At 39.8% G+C, this 21,730-nt stretch overlaps 1 protein-coding gene across 2 annotated transcripts in view; it reads left to right on the forward strand.

The window, feature by feature from the left end:
• The window catches only part of TMEFF1 (transmembrane protein with EGF like and two follistatin like domains 1), a 157,795-nt gene that overhangs the window by 118,537 nt on the left and 17,528 nt on the right, over nucleotides 1-21,730 (forward strand). For both annotated transcript variants that reach the window (XM_052704326.1, XM_052704325.1), the window contains exons 4-5: nucleotides 3,587-3,613; nucleotides 16,763-16,859. In XM_052704326.1, coding sequence (XP_052560286.1) covers nucleotides 3,587-3,613; nucleotides 16,763-16,859 — 124 coding nt within the window. The remainder of the gene's footprint in view (nucleotides 1-3,586; nucleotides 3,614-16,762; nucleotides 16,860-21,730) is intronic.

Consider the following 21,730-nt stretch of genomic DNA (forward strand, 5'->3'; position numbering starts at 1 on the left):
ATTGGAAAGGAAATGATTTGGAAGCAAAGAACAAAGCTTACACAAACCATGTCAACACATTCCAGAATTTAATATTCTGAACTTCTTTTGCATGCCATAATTTATCAGGAATGGCCACCAGAATCAAATGATAGCAAATGCTTTTTCCCAGAAGACATCAAGATAAACCAGTATTGCCTATGTGCAGCCTGGCAAGGCACAGATTAACAGCTTCTCTCCAGCTGTGGGGGGAGGGAGGAGGAGAGGGCCTTGCAGCTGCTGACAATTAGACTTGTCAGCATTCCTTCCCAAAAGCTGCTGCTGATTTCAAAACCAGGGGTAATTGCTAGCAGAATCACTGCTTCTGGGGATGGGAGCCCTGCGGGAGCAGGTCTGAGCTGGTAGGTGTGCGCAGTGAATTGACACCCAGCACAGCAAATGTCCCCATGTGTTTGGCCAGCAGCAGAAACCTGGGGGTGGCACTGCATTGGGTTTCACTCTAGTTGGCAGCTTTAAGCAGGCTATGATGGTTTCAGAAGTCTTCTGAAACGCTGGCCTTTGGATCACAGCCTGGGGACTTAACTGATCAGTTATATAGTAAGTTCTTGATTTCACCTGCTCCTTCACCCAGACGTACTCCTGTGTAACCAGGGTTAACTGCACAATGTTTGCCCTGTCCCTCCTGAGCTGCTTATCACTCAGGTCTGTATTGGCCTGGAAAGCCAGACTGCATGCTGCCATCTAACAGGGGACTGTGGTAGAAAGAGCAGTCGCCCTTTCTCTCTTCCAGTTTGGCTTAATAGGATGAGTAATTGACAACAACTGAATAAAATAGTTGACATCATCTGGGATTTGTGGAATGAAGTTCTGGGAATGCTGGTGTCAAAAGACCAAGATCTGTTTATTGCAAGGAAGTGGCACATGCTGTTTTTGTACTAAAAAAAAAAAAAACAACACATGCCACCCACCTAACACCCAGCTATATCCCAAAAGCTTTAGGAGAAAATCCAGGACTTGGGTATAAAGGGTATAATAACTCCTGAGTGCCAAAGTTCAGATGCTGGAAATCTCTTCAACAGTCAGCTAATCCTTGCAGTACCCAAATTCCACAAATACATCAGATTTTTGTTTTTTTTTCCCCTGGAGAATGGCGTATGATTTTACTTCTGATGTGTCAAGAGGTATTTAGTTCTGCCCATGACACAATAGCCACTGACATTTTTCTTATACAGATGTTAAAAAAGTGCCACCGTTTGGCAATTCTTTGCATACTGCTATGAAAGCAGGATTTGGTGAGTTTGCTCTGAAGGCACTGCTGGGCCGTGTGGTTCAGTAGAAGGGTCTGCTTGTTCTAAAGCTGTCAGCAGATCATTGGTGCTTCTGTTTGGAGCGTGTGCCAAAAACAAGGAAGAAGCTGGTTCAATTTTCATGGTAGTTGGAGTTAAAAGCTGATCCCACTGGGAGTCTCTCTCTAATTACTGAGCTGAAGATGGTGGGATGGTACTTCTGTCCAGCCTTCTTGCTTGAGTGTTCTTCCTGCCAGTTCCTGCAGCATGGAGACTGTCTTTGGAAATTCTGCATTGGTTGAGGGCCTGAAAAGAGCAAGGCTGCCTATCTGAGTAAGCCTGTAGAAAATGCTGCTTTTAAAGCCAGCAACTGTTTGGGAGAAGCTAGCCAAGGCTCTGGAATACACAGGAACACCAGTTTGGCATAGCATGCTGGACACGGGCATGCTAACATAGCACCCAGAACAGGGAGAAGCGTTCAAAAATGATGCCAAACATTATACAGAATACCACTTTTTTATTTTAATGATACCTTGAGATCTGTAAGGCCAGCAAGTGAAGAATGTATCCATTCCTTTCCTAGGATGCTCTTCACAGAGTTGCTTGCAGACTTCCCACAGGTCAGCCTAAAGCTGCTGAGCATCACCTCTGTCATTTACATGGCTCTCATAGCTCCTTGCCTTGGGCTGGGTGTGTGCTGGGGAGTGAGGTCCAACAACTTAAGCGTGGAGCAACTCAGGTTCCTCTGAGGCATTTTAGCCTTTGGATTTTATAAGAATTGCACACTGAGCTTTCTCATATTTGTAGGTCAGCATCCCCTCCCCTAAAACAGCTCAGGACGCAATTTCATCACTTCAAAGAAGCATACGCACATACATTATATAAGTAAATTACACTCCTTCAAGTTTCTTAATGAAACAATAACACATCATAAAGCATTCTTTTCAGCAATTCAACACTTACATTTTATACAGGATTGTCTGCTTTGTCAGTAAATTGGGTCACTACGGGTGGAACAGGAGTCCTTCTGTTTTTGCATTTATTTCTGTAAGTTACTAAGCACAGTTTGTTAGGCACAGAATAGTGGTAGAGGAGGAAAGAAAGGAGAATTTAGTCTAGGGAAAAGAAAAGTCTCTCTTGCTGACATTCTGTGTGACAGGAGATTATTTTTAATGTGCAAAGTGACCCAGTAACGTGGAATTTCTCACTTTCCTCCACGCATTAGAGGGAATTATTCTTAGAAAGATAGCTGCTTAAAGAAGAGGTGGGGGGGAGGAACTGAACAAATGGAGGTTTGGCTCTTCCTCTGATGTGAGCAATGAGCTCGTAGGTGGGAGTACAAACCCCCCTCCTCTCTCTGTTCTCCTTGTTCTTTTGGATTTGTGGGAGTAGATTCGGCTACCTCCTCTGCCATCAGACAGGGCATGAAAGGAGGGGTGTGGGATGAACACTGCGTGTGCTCTGCAGCTCTCCTCATCTTCCAGAAGGCTAAGTTAACCAGGGAGAGGAGCAATTTGCTGGTAGTGATTGCCATTCCAGCCTCTCCTCTCACCTCCCTTAAGCAAAGAAAGACCAAGGGAAATCTGTGACTCCAAAGGGCTTGTCTTCACAGCAGTACAAGCTGAGGACAGTAGGATGCACATCCCTGTGCCCTCACCACAGTGCTCTGAAGGAGTGAGTTGGCCAGGGGTGGTGATGAGGTACTCAAACTGTTAATGCAGAGGGGATGCAGCTAAGCAAAGTCACTCATCTGATGCTAATCCAATCAGCCTAATGCCAATTAAATAATTATGCTGTTAGAGCATCCTTACACAAAGTGATTAGCTCACTTGAAAAGAGCTATTTTATAGATAGATGACCTAAACCAACTTTACCTACAGGATCAGTTGCTTCTGCAGCCAAGTGGTTTATGCATTACTCCTTCATGTGCCATTTCCAGGGCTAGAGGGCTGAAGGTAAATCTACTTTCCTTTGCAAACAGATTTTTAAAAAAATCAGGCTCCATGCTCTTCATCTGTTTTAGGTTTAACAACTCTGAAGCTATCACAGTTGAAAAAAGGCTAAGAAAATTGTTCAATATCAAGCATTGCTGCTCTTTGAATAAAAACTGTCCTGACACAATAGGCCATGACAAACCCTACGAGAGGATGCCAGCCTTTATGCTGTTAAGATGTTTGTTTTTACAGCTGGCTCATGAAATGTAACACCTGCACAATGTTTTACAGTGACAAGTTGCTAACAAACAGCTGCTCCTGGAGCAATATTTTCATTTGCTTTCTTTTTTTTTTTCTTTTTCCTCTCCCCTTCTGTTTCCTTTTCAGATAACGGCTCTGGGTCAGGAGAAGGAGGTGAGTACCAAACCCCAGTTACATGTGCTCTTTTTTAGTGTATGTGAATCTGTGTCTGCATTATGTGAGGTGCTGCTGTGCCTCAGGAATTAAGGAAAAGGTATAACAACTAAAAAACAAGTTTGTATGCTGTGTTCTGAGTCTCTCAGAACAGTATTTCTGCAGAAATATTTTGTAGTGTGCATTTGACTAATGTTGGTCTTTCAGATATGACCTACATCATTTTTCATTTGTTTCATGCATGCTGAAACAGTATTGCCAGGAATGTAGTGTGCTATTTAGATCTCTACTAAACCACTGTATTTCACCTTTATTTCACTCTTGAAAATGTCTATTCACAATAAATTTGTTTTCTTGCATTCATTTCCTTGGTGCCCTCAATGTCAATTTCTCACTTTATCCTTGGCAAACACATTGCCTGAGATATATAAAGATTACAGTATGATATGTTTTTAACGAATATTTTAAATGTTCCTGTTCAAAGCTTTGTATTCAAAGAAGGCAAGTAGCACAGCAGGTACTAATGGAAGCATCCCTGTCTTTGAGTACATCTTAACCTTCTTCCAATGATTAAAAAAAACCATGATTTTACTTAATTCTATCTCTGATGCTAGTAGCAAGAATACATGTAGAATGAAAAATGTAAGATATAGGTGCAGACACAGGAAAGCCATTTTGCTTTTGAGTTTTGTTTGTGTGAAGCACTGCAGTGCATACTGATGGAGTGTATACAAGTCACTGTGTTTGACATCTTGATTTAAGTACACATTACTCAAATAAAATATTCCCTCAAACCTCTCAGGAGCCTTAGGTTTTTGTACCTATTGCCTAACGGCCTGTATGACCAGCAAGGGGTTTCATGATGCCTACTTTTGCCACATCAGTTCAACACAGCCCAGCACAGGCAGATGGGCAGCATGTGAGACCAAACCCAAGCCCAGTTGTTTCTATGAGAAATGTAGCAACTGGTGTTCACTAAGGCTGTCTGAAGAGTTATTTCACCAGCTCATATGAGGTCCTGTCTCCAAGGATGGGACGTTGAGTTGCCTTCACCTTTCTAACACAGTTTAAAGTATTAGGACCAATTTCCTGCTCAAGCACTGCCTCTTGTTATCTGCACTAGTGGCTCTTCTCATGCTTTTAAGAGCTTGCTACCCACTCAATCCCTAGCTCTGTCTGCTTCCCACTTTTCTACCCAGCTTGTTAGTCCCTGCAGCTGCTCCTGCAAGCTGAGAGTTGCTTGTGTCAGTGCTACAGTGCGCTTCTTAGAGGAGACAGATGACAGTAATTTAGCCCACGTCTGACTTTTGTTTTTGCTACAGTTTTTAGAAATGCTTGAATGCTGTTGGGATTTCTTGTAGTATTTCCCTAGTCGGATACAAAGATCTCTGTTAAAGTCTTTTGTAAATTTTACTGTGTTGGTCTGGAATAGGTGACTGACAGATGCAGGGATTCTCTGGTAATTTTATGAACAGTTTGAAGAGAAGTAGGCCAGAACATGCTGTCTTCTGTTGGCTAAGCTGCTCAGTGATGAGATGAAAGATACAAGTTCAAATACATTTGTTGCTTGGTTTGGGGCAGGAGACTGAACCCACAGTCTCTTGGTAAGAGAGTCCCAAACTGCACCTCCATTGGCCTCTGCTGTTGTAGCTGCTCTCAGTTAAAATATTCATTGAGCCTGGGACAAAGGGACTGGGAAGAAGGAGACAACCTGGAGGTTGGAAGGATACATTCTTCAGAGAGGCTTTGTTAGTCGAGACTTGAATTTTAATTATTTATGCAAAATAGAATGGCATCAGCTGAAGAGAATGGTGGACTCTTCAGGCTGCTTTGCAGCAGTGGGGAATGTCTTGTCTTGGGAGTGGAATATGTGTGCCTGCTCACATCAGGCAGAATGGAATAAATTCAGTCTGAATCCCTTCACCTCATGTGAGTAACTACACTGCCTGGTTGATCTATGAAAAAAGGGCAGTATACTCTCTATCACTGCCTCCTCCAGCAGTTTTGTGACATTAGCCTTTCACTTACCTGGCTCTTTTATATGCGTCAGCTGAAGCGTCCTCACTTTTGTCTGCTATGAAAAACATCGGATATCGTTCTTAATTTTAGGCAGAAAAATATTTTAAATCACAAGAAATTGTAATTCCCACCTGTCGTGGTTTCTGGATTTTTTTTTTTTTCCTTTGCTTTGCTTTAGACACGTGTAGTGTCTAAATTGTAGTGTTCCCATGATAGTGGGAAGAGTTTCAGGGAGCTGCTAAGCTGTATAGAGATAGGGTCAGGAAAGCCAAAGCCCAGCTTGATCTGAACTTGGCTAGGGATGTCAAGAAGAACAAGAAGGGTTTCTACAGGTACCTCAACCAGAAAAGAAAAATCCTGGAGGGTGTACCCTAGGCAGGATGGTAGCAACAGTCAAGGAGAAGGCTTGAAGTACTTAACAACTTTTTCACCTTGGTCTTTCCTGATAAATGGTCACCACACAGCCCTCAAATGTTTGGCTTGGTAGAAGGGGTTCTGGAAAGCAAAATCCTTCTCAGTGTAAGCAAAGATCAGGTTCATGACCACCTGAGGAACTTGAACATCCTCAAGTCTATGGATCCTGATGAGATGCAACCCAGAGTCCTAAGATGTGGTTGTCAAGCCACTCTCCAAGATATTTGAAAAGTTGTGGCAATCAGGTGAAGTCTCTGGTGACTAGAAAAAAGGTAACATGACACCAGTTTTTTAAAAGGGTAAAAAGGATGATCCCAGGAACTACCAACCTGTCTGTCTCACCTCTGTGCCAGGGAAGATCATAGAGCAGATCCTTCTGGAAGCTATGTTAAGGCATATGGAAGGCAGAGAGGTGATATGGGAGAACCAGCATGGCTTCATCAAGGGCAAATCCTGCTTAACCAACCTAGTGGTCTTCTATGCATCACTGTGCAGTGGTCACTGCATCAATGGACAAGGGAAGAGCCACTGACGTCATCTATCTCGACTTCAGTAAGGCCTTTGACACAGTATCCCATAACATCCTTCTCTCCAAATTGGAAAGATACGGATTTGATGGGTAGATTGTTTGATGGATGAAGAACTGGCTGCAGGATCAAGTCCAGAGAGTGGTGATCAGTGACAAGTGATGTCCCTCAGGGATTGGTTCTGGGGCTGATAACTTTTTAATATCTTTAACAATGGCATCAACAGTGGGGTCGAGTGCACTCTCAGCAAGTTTGCTTATGAAAACATCCCACCAAGCTGTGGAGTGCAGTCAACACACCAGAAGGGATGTCGTGCAGAGGTACCTAGCCAGGCTTAAGCAATGGTCCCGGGTGATCCTCATGACTTTCAACAAATCCAGGTGCAAGGTCTTGCATCTGGGTCAAGGCAACCCTCACTACCATTAGAAGCTAGAGAATGAAATAATTGAGCACAGCCCTGCCAAAAAGACCTGGGGATACTGGTGGATGTGAAGCTAAACATGAGCCAGTAATGTGCCCCTGCTGCCCAGAAAGCCAACTGTATTCTGGTCTACATCAAAAATGCATGGCAAGCAGGGCAAGGGAGGTGAACCTGCCCCTCTACTCTGCTCTGGTGAGACATCACTTGGAGTTCTGCATACAGAAGTGGAATCCACAGTGCAGGAGAGGCATGGACCTGTTGGAGCGCATCCAGAGAAGGGCCATAAAAGTCATCCATGGAATGGAACGCCTCTCCTATGAGGACAGGCTGAGAGAGCTGGGGTTGTTCAGCCTGGGGAAGAGAAGGCTGTGAGTTGACTTAAGAGCAGCCTTTCAGTATCTAAAGGGGTGCCACAAGAAAGAATGAGACAGACTTTAGCAGGGTCTGTTGTGACAAAACAAGGAGAGATGGTTTCAAGCTCAAAGAGTGTAGATTTAGGTTGGATATAAGGAAAAAATCTTTTACAGTGAGAGTGAAAAGGCATTGGAACTTTTTGCCTAGTGATGTGATTGATGCCATGTCCCTGGAGACTTTCAAGGCAAGGCTGGATAAGGCCCTGGGCAACCTGATGTAGATGTGGTGTCCCTGTTCACTGCAGGGGAGTTGGACTAGATGGCCTTCAGAGATCCCTTCCAAGTCTAAGAATTCTGTCATTCTCTTTATGATGCAATGAAACGTTGCTGCCGTAGTCTCCCCTTTGTCACTGAGTTGGGCATACTTCTCTACCTTGTCTTTGGTGCATTGAGATATTTTCTGTGTCTGGGAGAAATCCTTCAAAGAATGGAGCCCATTGTTGTTTTGATTACCAAACTCTGGCCAAAAAAAGTCAAGAATGTTGTACTCAGATTGTTTTCATATCTGGAAGTGTTTTTATTCCATTATCCAAGTAACTGTAAAAATGTTACAAGGAAGTATTAAAAACATCAAAGAAGTATTACAAGCTAAGGAAATTTAGAATTAAAACAAACCTTAGAAAGGCTGCTGAACCAGATGATGTTGAAAGAGCACTGTTTGGGAACCAGCAAGAGTCCAGCTACAGGACTGACAGAAGCACAGCACAATTCCTTCCTGGCATAGTCCTCTCCATTTTCTTCCAAAGGAAACCAAGGCTTGCTGAGATACAATAATCACCTCGTTCTTACAGTTTCATAGCAGACTCTTGGCTAAGGGTGCACAAGTTCAGGGATTTTTGTGCCCCGTTGGGGGCAGATGCTGCTTGTGAGAAGCACTGTAAGCACTGTAAAATGCAAGGATAAGAGAGCGGGATTCTGTGAGTGAACGTAATTGTTTAGAAATTTCTGTTTTCTTCTTAGGATTTACATTTCCAGATGCTAATCACAGAATCAGTATTTGCTGTGTTTCTTAAACACACAATTAGTGGGATTGTGCGTGCACCATCGATGCTGGCACGCACCAAATAGATGAGTGCAGCTGCTTGTACGTGTTCAGGAAGCACTGCCACTAATGTGCAGGAGATGTACCATTTGCTGGTAGATTTTTAAATCTGAAAGAAAGTACTGGTAAAGGATCTATTGCTATAGATCTGCTGGTGACAGTCTGCACTGCTTAAATTAGCTGTGTGCCTCCCATGCAGCTGAGATTTGTGCTAGTGGTTCACATTGTTCTGTTTCATTTTCCAGATGCATTACAAGCTCATTAATGATTCTGAAACTTGACTTCTTGCAGAATTTCCCTCTTGCTCCAAAGCTGCGTGATATTGAATGCATTCATCTTAATGTCGAAAAAGTGCATTTGAAACTGATTTAAAAAAAAAAAAAGGAAAAAGGAAAAAACCCCTCTTTCTCAAAGATTACTTCATACAAAGTCTTGCCTTAGAAGTTGTCATGTGTCACAAAAATGCTTAGAATTGTGAAACTACTGATTCACAGTCTCTCCCAGATCATATTTGCTGTTACAAAGACAGGAGATTTCAGCAAAAGAATTAGGAGCAGGAGAATTTCTTAAGTACAATTGAAGGAAGGTGAAAGACTGTCACTTCTAAGGGTGGCACAATTGTCTAGTTGCCCTCTGACTTTTTCATTAATTGTGATTTCCATTTCCTATGTTCTGATGGCACAGTATTCATAAAGATCTGCAATTAAAATCACTCGTTTTGCTCAGTCCAGAAGTCTGAACCTTCAATTAGAATAATAAAAATTATGGTTATGAAACCAAGCTGTTGATTACCTGTAGCAGTGAGTATCCTGATGCCACTTCTAAGAAGAGTATGGATTGTTAATTCAGAAATTAGAGAAATTTCAAAAATCTCATTGTACTGCCATTCTGTTACACCCCTGTAGAAATCAGTATCAGAGACTGGGATTCAGCCCTAAAAATGTTGCTTAATTAATGATGACTGTGGAATCCCAAGACATGAGTTATAATCTTGTATTCTGCAATGTCCATGCCCTGAAGAATACACACTCATAAAAATGACTCCTGATCCACTTCCTTTAATGTGTAATTTGTTGCTGTTTGAGGCAGAACTGGTGAAAGAGAAGTCACAGTCTCAGATTCGTGTTCATCTCTGCCAGTAGTAAATTGTTACACGTTTTGATCTGTTGAATGTAGTTTCAAAACTGATAGATCAGGACACAAAAACTGGAGTACACAAACTGTCATGAATGCATAAAGGAGATAGATTGCTTCCTCACATGCCACATTTTCTTTTTTGCAACCTGAATTTTCATTTTAAAAATTTTATTATTGTTGGAACCTGCCATGTTCTCCCAATAAAAAGAACTGTCTTGACCCAGTAAGGCAGCCTACAGATTAACTTGGATAGGTTTTATAGAATCACACAATGGCTTTGGTTGGAAGAGACTTTAGAGACCATTTGGCTCCAACCTCCTGCTGTGGGCAGGGCTGCCCCCCACCAGCTTGGTCTGCCCAGGGCCCCATCTAACCTGGCGTTGAACATCTTCAGGCATGGGGTATCCACAACCTCTTTTATCAGCCTGTTCCAGAACTTCAGGGAAAAACTTCCCTGGCATCTAATCTAAGCATTCCTTTAGTTTGAAACCATTTCCCCTTGTCGTATCTCTATCTACCCATCAAAAAGTTCATTTCCCTCTTGTTTATGATCTCCCTTTAAATGCAAAAGAGCACAATGAACCCCATGCAGCCTTCTCTTCTCCAGACTGAACAAGCCCAATTCCTTCAACCTTTCTTCATAGGAGAGGTGCTCCAGCCCTCTGATCATCCTCCTCTGGACCCACTTCAACAGGTCTGAATCCTTTCTGTGCTGGGGGTACCAGACCTGGACTCCAGATGGGGCTTCATGAAGGCAGAGTAGAAGGGGACAGTCACCTCCCTTGCCCTTTTGGCCACCACTTTTCTGATGCAGCCCAGAATACATGAATGTGATTAAGGGTGGGCTTTTCCTTCCAAGTATTTTGCATGTCAGTATATATATATATATATATATTTTCCTTAGTTGTATAGCTTCATACAGCTGAGAAGATCCATAGAGGAGCAGTCATCTTAGTGATCCTCATGCCTGCTCATTATGCATAGAGCTGGCAGCCAGGACTCTCAGCCAGGCAGAATCCCTGTCATTTAGCTGAAGGGACTTCAGTGATCAGAAGTCATCAGACTTGTTTTAATTCATTTTTCTGCCAATATTCTTAAAAGATCTCACTGCGGCACTGCCCAAGTAATAGTGAGACAATTGTAAATTTTACCAGCAACTCTGACTTACCTTTACACATTATCTTCTTAGACATGTCCCACTGATTCCTGATTCTGAAAGGAACGCTTTCTGAAGTCAAAGCTGGTTCCTTTTTTTTTTCTTTTTTTTTTTTCTTTTTTTTTTTTTTTTTGGACAAAGATAATCTGCTTTCATCTGGCAGTAGTCCTTATTGTCCTTATTTGAAAGGCTTTTCTTTGGTAGTACTTTCCATCTGGCACGCAGACGTATTGCAATAACTTTTGAAAGAGAACCTTATTTCTTCTGAGTCCCTAGATCCTGTCTTTTGCTAAAGATGAACTTCTGAGCTGTTCCTTCTGTCTCCTGCAAGTAAAAGCTCCTTTCCTCCTTGCTCCATTTCTCCCTTAGTTTCTTGATTTGATAAAGCCAGCAAATGGTGGTTGTGATTTTCACTTTGTGGTATAGTTAGGCCTTTACAAGGATGCGCTGGAAACTGCTGGCATGTGTCATGAATGGCACCACACATTTAACAAATGTCAGTGGCTTTTCAAGCCAGCTTCTTAGAGACACATCAGTGTCCTTCGAAGAGATGGGTCCTGTTGATTAGTAAGAAATTGCTATGCCCATGACATTAATTTTTTATTCTTGTTGTTCAGAGAATATCTGTAACTAAGCAGAATGCACTTTTGATATATAAAAAAAGATGTAGTAGTGGCTAGACAGATGGCACCCAATCATTTCAGGCTTTTATGCTAAGGAAATAACATGCTTGCAATACATATAGCTAAGTTAATTATTATTAAAATAATTTGTTTTGAATTTCTAATCCCTCTGAAACCTAATAGGGAAAGTATCTTGTGATGAACGTCTAGCAGATTGCATTTAGTAATTAATAAATTGATATACAGTATGTGCTTTTTAGCAGGCTGCCATCTGTTCCTTCTCCTCACTGGGGACAACACTTATCCAATAATTGTCACACAGTCAGGGTGGTATAAACAGACACCGTTTAGAACCTCAAATAATTTTTTCTTAAATTTCTGATAATAGTACTGATGTATTTTAATGTATTTTAATATGACTGCAGGAGCTTGATGGTGATTAACACCCTGGATAGGAGGTAACATCATGTCTTTTAGGCATATTTCTATAATGGGGAGTGATTTAGAGAGATGTAAGTGCTGATTCCATCACATGGTTTGTCACTGAGTATCAGTGTTACTTCCAACAGCTCTATTTATTTCTGAGGCCCTACTATACTCAGTAGGTAAAATTAATACTGAACTAAAACTTGCAAGAATTACTATAATTTCACCAAAGGTTCAACAACACAGAGACAAAGAGCTTGCATGTTCTGGTCTTGTGTCGGTGAGAATTTGCCCTTAGTAGGGATTTTAAAGGGCCTACTGTTTGTTCACAGTGATGCAGGGATCTGGGGCTCAGAAAGACAGATTCTTCTTGGCTCTTGTACAGGGTAACAGATAAGAAATGAGAGCAGGTTCTTCTTATGCGACCTTCTAGGGCTCACAGAACTACATTTGGCATCTTTATGAAATTGCAGGACATCTTCTTTGACATCTAGTGATTTTCCTGTCCTTTCCATTTTCTATCATCTTCCACTTGTGCATAATTTCTCTAGTGCTTACACCAAAGCTGTTGTGTCTTTGGAAAAAAATGGAGTTTGGCCATATTTGAAGAAAGACAGTGGAGTGAATTGGTGTTTATATTCTCTACCCAGAGGATCTTGCAGTGAGAGATGATCCAGCTCTTGCTAGTTTTCCCCAGTGTTATCCATAGCATCATTATGCACAGAAGTTATCATTGCCAAATTTGTAAAATACCTGAGACACAACAAGGGCAGTGGTGGCAGGGAGTCTTGCAATGTGTGGCCTTGAGTCATTGCTTCTGCACATCCTCAAGTTCTGCACACACTGTCATTATAATAATCACTCGACAAACATTGCCATGGCTGGCCTGCAATTAAGATACCATCTTCAAACTCAACCTCTTCAAGCACCTCACAGATAAATAGTCCAGACATCGTTTTATTAAATTTTCAATGCCAAAAATGGAATTTCAAATGCTGGAGTCTTTCCTGGAGAACACTTACAGCTGCACCATGTTGTCTGTACTGCACAGCAAGGTGTAGCTTGGACTACCAACCTAGGCTTTGCTTCTAATCCAGCTGGCAACTAATACTTTTGCGTAAGCCAGCAGCTTGGTCTAGATTGATCAAAAAACTGCTTGCCAGAAATTTGGGATGGCTAAAATTAGTTTTTTCACTTGCTTCAAATGTAAACTTACTGACAAAAGAGCAAGTTTGCAGCCTTGTTTTAAATTATGAGTATGGTCTTCATTTTAACTAGTCCATCATTATCGCTGCCCTAAGAATTAATGGAGGAGAGGTTAAGTTACTAACAGTTGAGTGAATATTGAGTGCTATTGAGCCACCCATGGCATGTGATACTGTGGACTGTAGTTAGGAGAGGAATTTTCAGTGCTAGGCATGCCAACGGGATTAATATGACTTCAGGAGGTATCTTAAGGATACAGAATAGGATTTGCTGTGGCCCTTCTTATTTTTCCCAAATCGTTTTAATTTTATTTGTCTTCCATGAGGTTGCACATCAGTAAAAAAATCTCTATACTCCAAATACAGGTAGGAATTGATTTTCAGGGAATCTTCCCCAGACCTGGGATTTGTTGTTGTGTAGGTACATGGCTATAGAGCAGCCACAGCTCTCCATGGGCTCCTTCCATTTCACTGTGATCAGTGATAAATATATGACAGCAAAGCTCTCTTTCCTGCCCATGCCTGGGAGCAGTCCAAACTTCACCTTGACACAAATCAATACTTTTTATTCCAGCCAGAGGTATTACAATTGTAGGAACACACAAATGAGTTGCCAAGGGAAGCAATTTACTGCTGGCCAGTTCCTCCAGAGCAATTGTCCATTTGCAGGCTCCTGAGGTGGAGCTGGCCAACTTCTGCAGGGAAATAATGACTCAAGGAGAAGTGTTAGCCGACAGTGCAGGTCAGACAACTGGGAGTCACAGATCCCATCCTTGTGCCTCATTTCTTTGAAGGACAGAGTATTAATGAGGTGCTGACCCAAAACACTAAAGGAAGCTGAAAAGAGAGGTAAAATGAGCTTTCACTCAACATGAAATTAAGATGTCAAGAGCAGAATTAATCAAGATACCAAAGAAAGTGAGGAGAAGAAATTTTGTAATCATTTATACATCAACATTAGAAGCCTGCATAATAAACAAGAAGAATTTGAATCGCTCGTTTAGAAACATATTTTGACCTAATTGGTATTACTGAAACACTGAAACCTGCTGGGAAGATTTGATTGATTGGAATATTAAAATTAATGGCTATAACCTATTTAGGAACAATCAAATATGTAGAAGAAAGGAGAAGGGAGAAGCAATCTGTCAAGAGGTGCATTGCCAATCTGGAGACACTCATTCATAACAGAGGAACTATTGCCCTCAAATATTAATGGATGAACTTATTTTAACAGCACACAAGTTGGGTACAGAATGTGTCTGCTACCTATTCAGGCTGAAAAGACAGTTATTATATATTCTGTGTTGATGGGAAAAGTTGCATTTTTTTGAAGGACTTAAATCTAAATTATACACAGTGTTTCATGCTGCTGGTTCATCATGCAGCTAATAATGAAAGAAGCTTCTAAAAATTACAGATGACCATTGCCTAATTGGAAATGTTGTATCAAGATGCATTCATCTGCACTACATTTCATCCTGACAGGTGTAAATTAACAGCACCTGAGGTGCAGGTAATTGTGATTTGCATGTATTTAATTTTTTTTATATTATTTATTTGCATGCATATGCAAACAGGATAAAGTACGGATAAGTAACTCTATGTGTACTAGGATTTTCATGTTTTAATCAGGAAAAGAGTACCACACTTTCTAAAACAAGCAAAAAATATTGAAGATAGAGAAAGCAATTTTAGCAGGGAGGGAGAGAAGTTCACACTGAATAGCTTGTAGAAACAATTACCTAGTAGTTGTGGATTACTGTTTATGAACACTGAAATGCTAATAGAGCAGCAAAAGTGCTCTGTAAGGCATTCTGGTTGTATTTCAAGTGAAGTCAGATAGTTTATATTGGAAATGATGAAATATTTTCAATCCTAGCAGAACAGCAGAAGGTTACTAAGCACAAAATGTCAAAGGCAGATGTTTTGTAATCTGCAGATATGTCTGGTTTGCACCTAAAAGCTTCAAAAATGACTGATAAAGAATTCTGTGGGCTACTCATATCTTTATATTTATTTTTTGTCATTAAAACAATGAGAAGTAACGTACAAATATTTTGAGAAAGGATAAATGTGATGATCCGGAGAGCTGTAGCCTCTCGTATTGGCACCTGTCAGAAGCAAATCAATAGAATAGAAAGTGGAAGAATCAACTGAAAATAGAATTAAGGGGGGGAAGTGGGGGCACATTTTTTTTGGTGACAGTTATCATCAGTTTCTGGTACATAAAATCTATCCATCTGCTTATTTTTTCAAAAAAGAAGTTTGTATAAAGTAGTGGTTTTGAGATGTACTACTACAATCAAAGGCAACATCTCACAAAAGTCTAAGTAAATAGAGGGCACAAAATCCAGGCAGTGCACATCTAGGTTAGGAAATTATTAAATGTTAAAGAATCCTTATAAAATATTGTTTTTCTGTGGTCTCTTGGCCTTGAAATGGACTGTGTGCAAATCAGAACTGATCAGGCTAATGATATGCCCAAGCAGGCAAGGTTTTATTACCCTAGAGTGAGTCCATGATCTTGATCATCTTTCTTGGATGCCAGCCTCTCTCTTTGCAACAGACTGTCGTCTCTGAAGAGAACTCATTGAGGAATAAAATGAGTAATAAAATGAATGTTAATAGTAATGGTCAATACAGAAGAACAGTCAAAAAGTAGCATGCTAGGCATATGATAAAATTTAAAAACTGAACACAAATAAGTAACTGTAAAATAAAAGAAAACTAGTTATATTGCAATTTAGTAAGTGTGGTCATAAATTCCTACAGTGGTGTAGTTTTGTAATAAATTTTGGGTATGTAGTCATCTTTAAAAAACAAGCGCCATGCTTTAGACACACGTGAAGTCAAGAGAGACTAACCACGTGCATATAGGCACAGCCCACAGCAGAGGGAAAGATTCCTTTCAGGTGAGATCGAGGAAGATTAGGAAGGACTGTTGTGGATTTCTTTTTTCTATTGAAATATAAAGAATATAGCAAGTTTTTAATTGTTGGTGGTCGGTTGATTTCTCCTTGCTACAGCATATGAAACTATGAGAAAGGAATCACTTTGTTTAGATCTCTTTTCAACAGCCTTGTGCAGTCAGCCTTACACAAGAGTATATTAAAGTTCTTGACTCCCTTTGCAGATTTCTGTTTCCTTTTCTTCTTTTCAAGCTCTCCATTACTGCACTGTTAAAATAAAGAATATTAAGAAAATATTGTATTGAAACAATTCCCATGTAGTTGTATTTCTTTTACTCAACTAAGAGTTTTGATGTCTTTGTCAACAGTAAGATCCGTGCATTTGTATTTTAGAATATTTGGGGTATTAATTTTACTTTTCAGGGACATAGCATTCATCCCATTTTCTTGTTAAGATTACTTTCTTCTTTTAGTCTTGTACCAATCTAGAAAATATACCACAACATGTATCAGAGATGAGTACAGTCTAAGACTGTCATCAGAAATAAAAAGGGGAAAAAAAGTGAGAAGTAATGTACTTACATTACATGCATGTCTGGTGAAGTGAGAATAAATACAGTGAAATAAACAATGAAGGAAGAGATGATCAATGAAGCAGTTGTGTTTTTTGGGATGCTTGTCATTGTTACTGTTCTACCAACCTCCAATTGCTGGATTTTGAAAGAGGGAGCTCTCTAGTGTAAGTGTATGATAACTGTTGACAAAATAGTTGAAGGTAAATGAATTTAGGCAGGTAAAGACAGAGCTTAATATAGAAGTCATGCTTTCTGCTAACAGTACCTTGTTTTGTTTAGAGTATGAAGGATCTGGGACAGAAGTTCAGAGAAAACACTCAAAATGTGGAGTTTGCAAATATAGGGCTGAGTGTGATGAAGATGCAGAAAATGTTGGGTAAGTTACAAGTTTTCCTTATCAATGTGAATGAACAAAAGAAAAAGTATGTGATTATCTTGACTGCACTTGTTCCTTTAATTGAAGTTTTAATGCTGTCTGATAATAATGTGTTTGATATGTGGCAGTGAAGAAAAATTTTTTTTCAGCTGCAAGATATAGAAAGAGAGAAAACAATGCAAAGGCATATTGGAGAATCTTTGTCAAAAATACAAAACAGATACTGTCATTCATCTCAGACTATTTTCTGTATGTTCTGCTTTTCTGTACAGAATTACTGTGGGAAGCATACTTTTCTTTTATCTTCTAGTTGGGATCTATTTCACATATAATGTCTCATAAGTTCACAAGATTTTGTTCTGAGCTATCAGCATTAAGGAAATCTCAGGATGTAAGGCAGTTTAGCACTAATATTCAAGATGTATGCTACAACTTGATCTTGAATATACAAGTGAAAACAAAATGGCAATAATACACATGAGTAGTGGCCCAATACTTCAGGTTTCCTAAAATGTCATACCACCGAAGTAGGCTTGCTCTTTTATGGGGAGACGAATGAACTGTAGCCATATTTCATAATAATTATAATTTTCTGCAATATTGCCTTGGGCTGCTTCATTTATGACTGTCAAGATGGGTATAGATTTGTTTGTTATATGCTTTGGGATGTCCTTCTGGCTTTGGAAAATCAATTCTCGAGCATTCAATTTCAGTAAAAGATTGCCTATTCAGTCTATACAGGTAGAGTTTGCATTTCTGTGACTTCATAGTATCCATAAGAGAAGACAAAGTTGAAGAAAGTGGAAGATTTTTCTCCAGTGTTCCGCTTATATATATGAAGCCAAGCTTCCCCTTCTTGATAAAAGTAGTGTTTTTTTGTGTTTTTTTTTTTCTTTAAGATTTCATTAGTGCTCCTTGAAAAAATATGTGAAGATATATAAATATATATAAATAGAAAATAATAAAAAGTTAGGAAATATTCTTATGAGGCTTGCTTACAACCCATCAGATCTGTATTTTTTTCAATTTTGTCAGCTTTCCAACCGAAATGACTTCATTTTTTGCCCATTAGCTTTGACCAGTATATCTTTTAGTGATATTCACTGTCAGTTTGGATTCAGACTAAGTAGGGCCCTGCTTAGGGACTTTAGATTACCTACGCAATGTTCATTTTCACGTCACGCAGAATGTCACAGGCTTACTTCAGTAGAAGTTAGGAGTTTGGTGCCCTTTATTCCTAAAATCAAAGCAGTTATTTACTGACAGAAGATGGGATTGAAATTTGTTTGGGAAACTCTTAATACAACCTCCTTTCAGAATGCTTTAAGCATCCATGTTTTTTAACCCCTTGAAACTTTATCATCAGATATAAAATTATTGGTGATACAAACACCTTTAATCAGATTTGTATAAGCATCGCTCAGTTCATATTTTTTTTTAACTTTCTTAGTATCCTAGAACAGTTTGGTTTGGAAGGGGCCTTACTACACAATACAGTTCCAACCCTTTACCAAGGGCAGAGATACCTCCTACTTGCCCAAAGCCCCATCCAGCCTGGCTTTGAGCACTTCCAGGGAGGGGACATCCATAGAATCATAGAATAATTTTATGCTGTATTACTACCATTATCACTCCCAATTCTAGCAAACCATGCAAGAACTCCAATTTAATAAAAATACACTATCTTGATTTTTTGCTTTTTAAACCATGAGAATTACCACTACAACTTTTTGGGCATAACAGGGTGATATCTATTGAATCATAAACAAAAATTTCCTTCAGTTCTGTTCAGATAGACTACCTAGGCCTGGGTAACCCTTGCTTGGACTTCATGGCATTAAAACACTTAAAACGATTGGTGTGATTAGAAAAGGCATTTTAGGAAGATTCTTTTTCAAGATAATAACTGGATGAGTTAACTGAACTGTCTTACTGTTCAGTAGATAATCTCAAGCCATATTCATGAGATGCAATCTAATACTTATGGTAAAAATAAAATTTTGCATTTTTGCATCCTTTTTCCAAATGCCTCAGTCAGAGACATTGCTAACACCAGTTCCTTTCTGTTCTGAGTGCTCCTGAGATGTGAAATGACATCTGCACTACGATTTCATGAATAAACTAAGTTATGGATAAAATGATTAGCCTGCAGACAGACAGTAAATTAGTGGAAGGGGAGACATCTATGCCACAAAGTGTTGAGAGGTTTGAGATAAATGAGTTAGCACTAATGAGAAATCCCCAGTCCTGCCAACAAGGCAGCCACAGCAGCCTGGAGTGCAGCACAGGCAGATTTTCTCCTGGTGACAGAATGATTCAGCTAGAGACAGTTTTATTTCACATGGGCTGTGGTTTGTCTTTTGGACCTCAAAAGATGTGGTAGTCCTATGCAAAAAATGTTTACATCATTAAGTGGAAACTACAGGGTAATTTCTACAGTGAAACAGGAGCAATACTGTGATAGCAACTACTTGGCATTTTCTGATAGTTATAGTTGGACTTGCTGATGTCCAAAAGCAAGTTCTTTCTTCTTGGAGTTGCACAGTGACAACATAAAGGTGAACGATGTGTCAGAGCATGGGAAATTCCAATTTGATATATAATGGAAAACATTTCTCCCTTAGGGTAGTCAGACTCCAGAAGAAGATGTCTGATGAGGCTGTGGAGTTGAGACCAGTGAATGTGATCAGAACCTGATAAGACACAGACATGGACACCCTGGTCCAGCTTTACTAGCTTTGAGCAGAATTTTGGAACAGCTGAGCTCTGCACATACTTTCAAGCCAAAATTATTATGTGATTCATAGAATCACAGAATGGTTTGGGTTGAGAGGGACCTTCAAAATCATTTAGTTCCAACCCCCTGCTATAGGCAGGAACACCTCCCTCTAGACCAAGTTGCTCAGAGCCCCATCCAGCCTGGCCTTGAATGCTTCCAGGGAGGGGGCATCCACAGCCTCACTGGGCAACCTGTTCCAGTGTCTCACCAATCTCACAGTAAAGAATTTCTTCCTAGCATCTAGTCTAAATCTATTATCTTCCAGTTTAAAGCCATTTCTCCTTGTCCTGTCACTACATGCCCTTATAAAAAGTCCCTGCCCAGCTTTCTTTAAGGCCCCTTCAGCTACTGGAAGGCCACTACAAGGTCTCCTTAGAGCCTTCTGTTCTCTAGTCTGAAGAGCTTCAGCTCCCTCATCCTGTCCTTGTAGGGGAGGTGCTCTAGCCCTCTGATTCTGGGTAGTTATCAAATCCCAGTGCTTTCTAAAAACAAATTGAAACAAATGCAGTTGTATGCAGCTGAGGTGCACTCTATGTTACCATGGAGTTAGTGATTTTATTTTTAGGTGCTCCTAAAACCATCCTTCCTCTTACAGTTACAAGTTTTTAGTTTTCAGGCTAAGCATTGAAGTAAGATAGCTGCCTGATCGAAATTGCAATAATGCCTCTATTATACAAGATCATACATAGTCTGAAAAATGAAAGCCTTGCAGAGCATTTGTGATTTGTATCTTCATTTTGTTTGATTTCTCATAAATATTATCTATACCAGAAGTGTTACAATGCATGGTAAATTGAATGCAAAAATATGAACAACTTTATCATTTGCATTGCCTTTTCAAAAACTGTGGATGTTAATTTTAAGTGGACTGACTAACAGAAAGAAGTGAAGTCTGAGCAGATGGTTGTCATAAACAGCATGCCATACTTAGAAAATTAATGTTCAAGTGTATGCAGATTAGTATATTATATAAGATTTCCTTATATAAATGTGAAAAGGAATCAATTTGAGGAAACATCACAGTAATATAGTTTTTTTTTTTTTCTTTCTCATACATCTTATAAGTATTTCAAACAATTTTGACTTTATGGACAGACTTTTAAAGACCATTAACAATCACTAGTGAATGCACTAATCTTAAGATACATAAAGACCTACAATGCTTTATTTATTCCGTACCTTTCTGTAGGTAGCTACAGCCTGCAGACAACAGACTTCACATAGATTAGATATGATTTTTCCCCCTTTACCAACAAAACTGAATCATTCATTGCATTCTTCGTGGAGAAGCCATTGTCTGAGACTGGTCTTTCTGTATGTCATTTTCTGTCCTGTCCCTCAAAATGTCTCTCTGGCCAGAAGTTTGCTCTGTTAAGCAGCATAATAGTACAAAATTTGTAGTAAGGGAATGAAAAAGAAAACATGAGTTGGTAAATTTAAACTTTTGTGGAAGAAACTGGCCAGAAGCCTAAAGATGTAAGCAGCATGGGGGTGGTGTGTGTTTTCTGCCTGAATTTGGAACTGGAAATGAGTTCCCGTTGAGAAGTGGGGCTGGAGATGGCAACACACAGCTTGGGGCCACCAAGAGTAGTGCTGATGTGGTGGAAGCAAGTGAGCTAACCCTGTAGGGAAGCAATAGAAACATATAGTTTTCTATTGGCAATTTCATCTTGGCGCACACTGGGCTTTTCAGCTCTACTGGTCATGTTACAGATCACCCTAAAAAACAAACACAAATAAAGGAAATCAACCTAAGCAAGGGATTTATGATTTTTATATGGGATTACATACAATTCACAGTTGTGTTGTGAATTATGTGCAATTGTCCTCTGGTAAATCCTGATATGAAAGGAATTGTATAATGATCTATTCGTTATACTAACTAATAAGAAATTGAATAGGTTCTAGTGGATAAGAATCCAGGTTTGTTTTTCTTTAATGTAAGTTTTAAAGAGCTTTGCAGCAATGCATGCCAGGTCTTTGAAGGTTTATATTATATGAGGATGGAGGAAGAGTTAGGCCACTCTTGTGAGAACAGGCATCATTCACTATGTGCTGCTAGAGGCTCACTCTGATTAGGGACTTAGTTTCT

Source organism: Tympanuchus pallidicinctus, unplaced genomic scaffold (assembly GCF_026119805.1).
Source record: "Tympanuchus pallidicinctus isolate F22 unplaced genomic scaffold, pur_lepc_1.0 scaffold5, whole genome shotgun sequence".
In the NCBI taxonomy this organism is placed as follows: domain Eukaryota; kingdom Metazoa; phylum Chordata; class Aves; order Galliformes; family Phasianidae; genus Tympanuchus; species Tympanuchus pallidicinctus.